This window comes from Triticum dicoccoides, chromosome 5A (genome assembly GCF_002162155.2).
Source record: "Triticum dicoccoides isolate Atlit2015 ecotype Zavitan chromosome 5A, WEW_v2.0, whole genome shotgun sequence".
Taxonomy (NCBI): Eukaryota; Viridiplantae; Streptophyta; class Magnoliopsida; order Poales; family Poaceae; genus Triticum; species Triticum dicoccoides.
The window spans coordinates 45,303,033-45,312,317 of record NC_041388.1 but is presented as its reverse complement, the minus strand read 5'-3'; the positions used below and the strand labels follow the sequence as shown (position 1 = coordinate 45,312,317).

At 46.6% G+C, this 9,285-nt stretch overlaps 1 protein-coding gene across 1 annotated transcript in view; it reads left to right on the top strand.

Moving 5' to 3' along the window:
• The first annotated feature begins 3,693 nt into the window (after positions 1 to 3,693).
• LOC119299145 overlaps positions 3,694 to 9,285 on the top strand; it is a 25,197-nt gene continuing 19,605 nt past the window's right edge. The window contains exon 1 of the mRNA XM_037576409.1: positions 3,694 to 3,703. Within this exon, the coding sequence (XP_037432306.1) occupies positions 3,694 to 3,703 (10 nt within the window). The remainder of the gene's footprint in view (positions 3,704 to 9,285) is intronic.

Sequence of the window (9,285 nt, the reverse complement as noted above, 5' to 3'; positions counted from 1 at the left end):
GTCCTCCGTCCTGGATGTCGACTCCCGTGGACGCATCGCGGACCGCGCCGACCGCCGGCGCCGGCTTCGGTTCGCCACCGTGGGGCGGAGGAGTGGCGCTGATGGAGAGAGAGCAGCCGGAGCGACACCCAGCAGTCCGCTCTCCGGCCGCCGGGTCACCACCCCGCGATCTGGACCACAGCATCTCTGCTGCTACCCTAAACCCTGGAACTCTCTGTGGGTGGGTGGGGGGGAGTGGAAAAGCAAACGGGACTGTTGCGAGGAAAGAAGTTGAATGGGCGCCCCCCGTCGTCCGGGTAGTGTTAGTGTGTGGTGCCTTCTCTTCTCTCGCTGGAATGCAATGCTAGTGCTGTGAGCCCTTGGGGGCCCGAGCCCCGCGGTACCGGATTATGCGCCGTTTGGGCCCGACGGGTGTATAGGCTGTTCCGTTCCGTCGTGAATGAGAGAGAGATTGCCGTAATCAAGCAAGCAGCTCGGATGCACGATAAGTAGGTAAATGAGGTAATATCACCGGGAGTCATATAACTTGCTCTGTATGTTCACTTTGGTGCTAAAACTTCAAAAATACGGATTTGTGGTCATCCAACTTGCGTTCTGGCGCAAATACGGTCACAAAGCGTGTATGCAAGCGTTTTCGCCGCTTGCATGGCGTGCCACATATGCATGGCCCCACTGTCAATGACTGTTGGTGGCGGAGCCATTAGGTGTGACATGTGTGACGTCCTTTTTGCAGAACCAACCCCAACTTTTTTATAATGCGGCTGTATAATTCATACCCACGTAATAATTATGGCTGTATAATTCATTCGCACATAGGTCTCACTGGACAGTCAGCCTACTCTTTCTACCTTTATGTGGGACCCACCTTCTAGTGGATGTGAGAAAGATTTGTAGATTTAAAAATTAATCAGGCCATGTGGATTTGAACCAGCAACTCATCACTCCAGTCTCACGTGCTAACTAGCACACTGGACATGCTTTGCTGTCCTGTACCAAGGTACATATGCTGTTATATTGTTCAGCCCGACAAATAAATTCTTTTTTGGCCGGGACAACCATATATTCAAGCATATAAAAAGACAAATGATATTAGCAATAAGCTTGCTCTAATATCAAGTTATCTAAACGGATTTAGAGGGTGCGCAATTTTTGTTTTCATTCCCCTCAATATTTTTATGGTTAATTTGAACTCGTATGTCAAAATGGACTTGGATCACTTAAAATTAAAATTCCAGTTTTGTACCATAGCAGGTTAGTTTTCTTCACACCTCTAGGTCTAGAATTCAAATCATGAGACAAACATTTTGATTATTTTTGTACCGAATATGTTTTTTTGGCAAAAATATAACCTACAGAAGATTCAAACCTTGGCCAATTGCTAGCTAATTAATGGACTAACATCAGGATAAAAATGATATATTCATTATGTGTTATATTTTATTTTATCTAGGCTTTTTAATTTTAAATCATTTGAATTCAAACAAAAAATTGTTGATTTGTCTCAAAGATTTTGTGGCCATATCGAGGATGAGCGAAATTTTTGCCATTTTGAAATTCGTACTAGTTCATGTGCCTAAGGAGAAACATATAATTTTATATATTGGCAACGACAACTACTCGAGGATCAGCGGATTTTTTTTGCCAGAATTTATTCAAATGGATTTTGAGTTCAAAAGTTTTTGGCATTAATATATATAAATTGAAACTAGAAAAAAAAAACAAAGCTTGGGAACGTTACAGTAATTAGTAGTGCACATCCAGTAGGTGGCCCCAGCTTGCAAGTTTGTGAAAATATGAGCTAAACCCTGCTTTTCACTATAAAGTGAAGTAAGGTATATTTGTTTAAACACGTGCTTGGTGCAGTGGTTGGCACAGGCATTTGCATGCATGGCGTAGCGAATTCGAGCCCTGCGCGGCCTTTTTGTTTCTCATATCTCTGTCAAGTGTTACGTGCGCATGAACTTTTTATTTATCATTTCTCTCTCAAGTGAGAACACGCATGCTGATGAGGAGGTTTCTGTGGAATTAAATACAAAACAGGGGCGTTTCTGCAAAAAAAAATTGGTTCCTGTCACTGACAGTGGGCCATAGCCATGTTGGCATGTCATGTAAGCACGGGATAACGTCTGATACGGATAAAGTGACCGTATTTGCACGAAAACGCAAGTTGGGTGACCACAAATCTGTATTTTCTAAGTTCTAGCATCAAACTGAACATCCAACGCAAGTTCTATGACCTCTGTTGATATTACCTCTAGATAAATTGCCGAGAGCCTTGCGCGGCTGTGCACACATTCGCAAGCTGGATGTGGATCTTCTGCTCTGCTGCGCTTTCGGGGCCGGGGACCCATACTCCGCGGCTGCTTTTCTCCCCTGTCCCAACCGAGTAAATTATGTCTATAGTATCTGAACTTGACTCTAGGGTTCACTTTCATCACTGTATTTCAAAAGGGTCAAATTACGGTCATTGAGGTCGCAGAAATGCGTCCCTCTACGGTCAGCCCTACCGTATCCAATGTATTTTGCTGACGTGGCACATTTTGACCGGCCCTGCATCGTTGACTTGCTTACGTGCCAAGCGCATCTTTCTCACACAATCCTTTTTGCATCAGATCTAATGAAACTGAGCACCGCCCGTCCGTCTATGCCGACATGCTTTAGAGCCCGCGGCGAGCAGCACATCGCCTCCGGGCACTCTTGTGTCAACGACCTCTACTACCCACCGCCTTTCTCCTCGTCAGGCCAGAAGTCCCGCTCGGCTCGAGCTCCTCTCCTTCAATGCCCCGCTCTTTGTTGAGCAGTAGATGACGCGTTGCACCCGTACGAGGTTGCTACCATGCACGGCGAACTTTGGTGCATTTCCAAGCTCAATGACAAGACGATGTCCTTCCTCACGGTGCGGTTGTAGTCCTCGCCCACCCCATGGAGCTCGATGACGTCGCCCCGCAGCGGCAGAAAATAACATGCGCGGGGCAGCCGACGGTATGGAGTGCATGGTGTTTGGCGGGGCGATGTCGTACTTGAGCAAGCTGAAGTCCTCGCAGCTCTCCGTTCTGAGTCACCGCACATCTGCAATCTCTGCACCATCAACCCATGTGACGTCTTCAATGAAGACGCAACCAACGGGGCGTCCGACGTGCCGATGGATTACTGGTTGCAGGCTGGGGTTCAGCGACCAGTGCACAAACTACGAGTACGCCTGAGAGCTGCGAGGGTATGGCGGCGTGGGCCTTCGGCTGGACGACGAGGTGAGGAGAGAGCAGGTTGCCAACCATGTCAGGCGATGTAGGCGGATCAGGTGTTGAGGAGCACGACATGGTGTAATGCTAAGTCGGCACTGTCGCAAACATGGTGCCGCTTGGTCATGCACGCAACCATGCATTTCTCAAACCAGTCCGACCTCCTCTGACGCCCGTTGGGTCAGTAAACTGAAGCAGCAACCCATGGTGACCTCCACAGCGGCGCTCGTATTTCCAACGACGCGCATCGGGACAGTAACTTGCATGGTGCCAACGACGCTGATGAGCTTCAAGCTCGGCATGGCGCGAGAGTTGGGATTTGAAAGCATGAGAGTCTGGCCAACCAGCGCAGCAATTCGTTCATGGGCCGCACGAGGCTTTCAGGAGCTCTGACGTGACACACTGACACTGAAGAGCTGCGGCAACGGTGGGAGTGTGGGGGTGTGGCGCAGCGATGGGCGCAGGTAAGGTGTTTGATAGAATTACAGAGAGAAATAGTGTAGTACAGTAGTAGTGAGAGAGGGGTATTAGCCACGTTAGCAAAAATAAAACTGATACGGTACTGGTGACCGTAGAGTGACACGCCTGGGCAACCTCAGTGACCGTATTTTAAGCTTTTCTAAATACAGAGATGGAAGTGAACCCGAGGGTCAAGTTTAAGTATCATAGATGTAATTTACTCGTCCCAGCCGGAAGTCAGTTTACACCACAAAGGAAACTGCCGTCTCTGAAACTTCGGCCGGGAGAGCCGCGTATTGCCGCGTATGTGAGATTCGAGCCGGGCCATCAAAGACCCCGGCAAACAACACATCCGAGAGTGGCAAAATTTCGTGTTTTGACCATTTTCCAAAAACTATTCTAGATCTGACCTTAAGTTGAATTTTTTTCGAGATCTGGCTCTTTTGTTACCGCCAGAGTCCATGATGATAGGGTCTAAGAGCCTACCGCCAGGGACTTTGACGGTAGGAAACATCTCTACCGCCAAACGAGCTGGCGGTAGCCTGCACAACCCTACCGCCAAAGTGCTTAGCGGTAGGCACGAGCACGCACTGTGTTCAATACTTAGGTGGGTTTTGGCGGTAGGGCATGCAACCCTACCGCCAGGGTCCTTGGCGGCAGGCTGTTATACTATACCGCCATGGTTGCTGGCGGTAGCAAAAGGGTCAGATCTCAATTTTTTTCCAAACAAGGGTCAGATCTCGAATAAGTTCGGAAAAAGGGTCAAAACACGAAATTTAGCCTCCGAGAGTAGACGCGCGTCTATGTGTGTGCGGGTTGTGTCGTATCGAACACAAAATTCTGGCCAGAGCGTGAAGATGCTGATTTGTTATTCTTGTAGGCACCTGCCACCATCTTCTGCTCGGAATGGAGAGGCCCTGCTACTGAATTTGCGTATAGATGTGAGCACCAATCTGTGTGTGAGAAGTTTGTTGCCTTCGATTCAGTGGATAGTGGCAGGAGATTTTTAACTTGTGCACAGAAGGTTACTAGCTAGCTATCTCATATTGCATTTGTGCATATTGCTTGTTGTGTGTAGTCTGTTTCAATTAGTGTGTATATTGCTTGCTATCTGTCATGCAATGTTTTCATCATTTAGAATACTGAACTGTTTTCATCATTTAGAATACTTAACTGAATTGTGAATAGATAATTGAACTTCAGCTGTTAGCTCCATTGGTGAATTTAAGTGCTAACAGTTTGCTGCATTTGTGCAGTTAACTGTTAAGTTCAGTTAACCGCATATCTGAACTTTGACGGTATTTTTGAAGTTAACTGCATTTCTGAACTTATCTGATTTTAGTCATTTAACTGCACCAACGGAAGATGAATGCATTTTATTGAATATCATTTAATTGCACCAACTGAAGATGACTTTATTTTACTGAATATCATTTAACTTCACCAACTCTTGTCTCTTTTTTGTCAAATCCATAGGAAGTTCCTAAATGCCCCTTTGTTGAGTGGATTGACCTTGAGTGCCCCGCCCAACCGAAGATGAGCATAGCAATGATTTGGGGCATGTATGAGGATGGGAACAAGCTTAGGCTGAGGGAAAATGTAATTAATCCTGAAGAAAATGTTATGGTTGCGAGAGAGAAGGAAAAGATGAAAAAATAGTTGAGGTTTTTCAAGCTTGATTTTGCTAAAATGGTGGCTGACAAAGAGCAGGCATTGGCCCAACTGGGCAACACACAGCTTGCTCTAACAGACTTGAAGCAAGAACTGGAGAAGAAGAAGATTTGTGACAAACCTGTCACAAATATTCACTATTAGGAAAAACCTTATACATAAAGGTATAGCAGTAGCGCTGGTTAAAACAGGGGGTTACTGCTACTTGGTAGTGGCGTGTTCTAACCAAGCGCGCTATAGCTACACTTATAGCAGTAGCGCGTCTGCTGGAAAAAGCGCTACCACTATAATTCCCACCATGTTGGCAGCAGGCTAGGAATAGTAGTAGCGATTTCACTGAAAGCGCGCTATCACTAAGTGTGTTGTAGCAGCGCGTTTCCAGCATAGAGCGCTACTGCTAATAAAGAAAACAAATAAAAAAGTAAATGAAAATGAAGAATTAGGAAAAATAAAAATAAAAAAATGTAAAGATAAACAAAAGAAAAAATAAAGAAGAAAAGCATAGCAGTAGCGCGTTTTACAAGCCCGCGCTATAGCTACGTTCCTTAGATAAAAGGAAAAGAAAAAGGAAAATAAATAACTACTTCCCATAGCAGTAGCGCGTTTCGCTAGAACCACTATATCTAACTTAGCTATAGCGCATTTTTCTGCCCGCGCTACTGCTAGTTTGACTTAACCACCCGCGGGTTCAAAATTTGCTAAGTCCTTTCCCCCTCTCCTCCCTGTTCCCCCAACTCCTCTGTCGCCGCCGTCGATCGCGCACGCCCTCGACCTCACCGCCGCCGCTCGAGGCCGCCCTCAACCTCACCGCCACCGCCCGAGGCCGCCCTCGACCTCACCATCGCCGCCCTCGACCTCACCGATAGCGCCCTTGACCTCATCGCCGCCGCCCTAGCCCGCCCAGGACCGCCGCAGCCCGAGCCCGAGCCCGCCCTCGCCGCCCCTACCTCCGTCGCTGAGCACCTCCCAGCCACAGTCTCTCCCCTCTCTGTAAGCTCCCCCACCCCTCCCCCTCTCTCTGCATTTCTTCCTGCCATGTTAATTAGCAGTACTAGTAGATGTTAATTATTAGTAGTGGTGGTACTAGTTAACTAGGGCAGTAGGGTTAATAGTAGATGTTTTTTAGTTAGGGTAATAATAGATGTTAAGTAGTAGATAATGTAGATGTTAATTAGGTCAGTAGGGTTTAGTTTAGAGTAAAATTTAGTTCAGTAGTTAACTAAATATAATCTATATTTGGTTTTTGAATTGAGTTTGAGAGAGCATGAGATTTGTGTAGATTTTCTTGAAGTGTCAAACACTAGGAGATGTAAATTTGAAGTGGTCATTGAGGAAATATGCCCTAGAGGCAATAATAAAGTTGTTATTTATATTTCCTTATATCATGATAAATGTTTATTATTCATGCTAGAATTGTATTAACCAGAAACTTGATACATGTGTGAATACATAGACAAAACAAAGTGTCCCTAGTATGCCTCTACTAGACTAGCTCATTAATCAAAGATGGTTTAGTTTCCTGACCATAGACATGGGTTGTCATTTGATGAACGGGATCACATCATTAGGAGAATGATGTGATGGACAAGACCCATCCGTTAGCTTAGCATTATGATCGTTGAGTTTTATTGCTATTGCTTTCTTCATGACTTATATATGTTCCTCTGACTATGAGATTATGCAACTCCCGAATACCGGAGGAACACCTTGTGTGCTATCAAACATCATAACGTAACTGGGTGATTATAAAGATGCTCTACAGGTGTCTCCAAAGGTGTTTGTTGGGTTGGCATAGATCGAGATTAGGATTTGTCACTCCATGTATCGGAGAGGTATCTCTGGGCCCTCTCGGTAATGCACATCACTATAAGCCTTGCAAGCAATGTTACTAATGAGTTAGTTGCGGGATGATGCATTACAGAACAAGTAAAGAGACTTGCCAGTAACGAGATTGAACTAGGTATGGTGATACCGACGATCGAATCTCGGGCAAGTAACATACCGATGACAAAGGGAACAACGTATGTTGTTATGCGGTTTGATTGATAAAGATCTTCGTAGAATATGTAGGAGCCAATATGAGCATCCAGGTTCTGCTATTGGTTATTGACCAGAGATGTGTCTCGGTCATGTCTACATAGTTCTCGAACCCGTAGGGTCCGCACGTTTAACGTTCGATGACGATTTGTATTATGAGTTATGTGATTTCATGTACCGAAGGTTGTTGGAGTCCTGGATGAGATCACAGACATGACGAGTAGTCTCGAAATGGTCGAGACGTAAAGATCGATATATTGGAAGGCTATATTCGGACATCGGAAAGGTTCCGAGTGAAGATCAAGGGGTGACCGCGCGCCTCCCCATGGCAAATCCGAATTGGACTAGGGAGGGGGCATCGCCCCCCTCTCTTTCCTTCTCCCTCTCGTACTCCTTCCCTCTTTCCCCTCTTGGAAAAGGAAGGGGACTCCAACTAGGATTGAGAATCCTAGTTGGACTCCCCCTATAGGCGTGCCCCTGCTAGGCTGGCCACCTCTTCCCCCCTCCTTTATATACGTGGGCAGGGGCACCCCAAAGGCACTCCAAGATTTGTCTTAGCCGTGTGCGGTGCTCCCCTCCATAGTTACACACCTCAGTCATATCATCGTAGTGCTTAGGCGAAGCCCTGCGCCGGTAGCTTCATCATCACCGTCACCACGCCGTCGTGCTGACGGAACTCTCCCTCAGCCTCAGCTGGATCAAGAGTACGAGGGACGTCACCGAGCTGAACGTGTGCAGATCGCAGAGGTGCCGTGCGTTTGGTACTTGGATCGGTTGGATCGCGAAGACGTTCGACTACATCAACAGCGTTACTAAACATGTAACGCCCACGATGCGGCTATATCTCCCACGTGTCGGGGCATGACTTGGAGGCATAACTACATGGTGGTTTTGTCGCAAGAGGGGTAATCTTCACACAATCCCATGTACTGAATGAGAAAGGGATAAAGAGTTGGCTTACAATCGCCACTTCACAGAATACATAAATAATTCATACATCATCCAAATACACTCAAAGACTGACTACGGTCAAAACCAAAAGTAAAGGAAGATAAACCCCAAATGCTAGATCCCCAATCGTCCCAACTGGGCTCCACTACTGATCATCCGGAAAGACACATAGTAATGACCAAGAGCCTCGTCGAATTCCCACTTGAGTTCGGTAGCATCACCTACACTGATATCATCGGCACCTGCAACTGTTTGGAAGTATCCGTGAGTCATGAGGACTCAACAATCTCACACCCGTGAAATCAAGACTATTTAAGCTTATGGGTAGGATAAGGTAGTGAGGTGGAGCTACAGCAAGCGATAAGCAAATATGGTGGCTAACATACGCAAATAAGAGCGAGAAGAGAAGCAACACAATAGTCGAGAAGCTAGGAGTGATCAAGAAGTGATCCTGAAACTACTTACGTTCAAGCATAACACAAGACCGTGTTCCCTTCCCGGACTCCGCTGAAAAGAGACCATCACGGCTACACACGCGGTTGATGCATTTTAATTAAGTCAAGTGTCAAGTTCTCTACAACGGGACATTAACAAATTCCCATCTGCCTCATAACCGCGGGCACAGCTTTCGAAAGTTTATACCCTGCAGGGGTGTCCCAACTTAGCCCATCAAAGGCTCTCACGGTCAATGAAGGATATTCCTTCTCCCAGGAAGACCCGATCAGGCTCGGAATCCCGGTTAGAAGAATTTTCGACAATGGTAAAACAAGACCACCAAAGCCGCCCGATGTGCCGACAAATCTCGATAGGAGTCGCACGTATCTCGTTCTCAGGGCACACCGGATGGACAAGGTACGAGTAAAACCAACCCTCAAGTTTCCCCGAGGTGGCTCCGCAGGCTGCCCATTTCAAACCAACACTCAGAGGA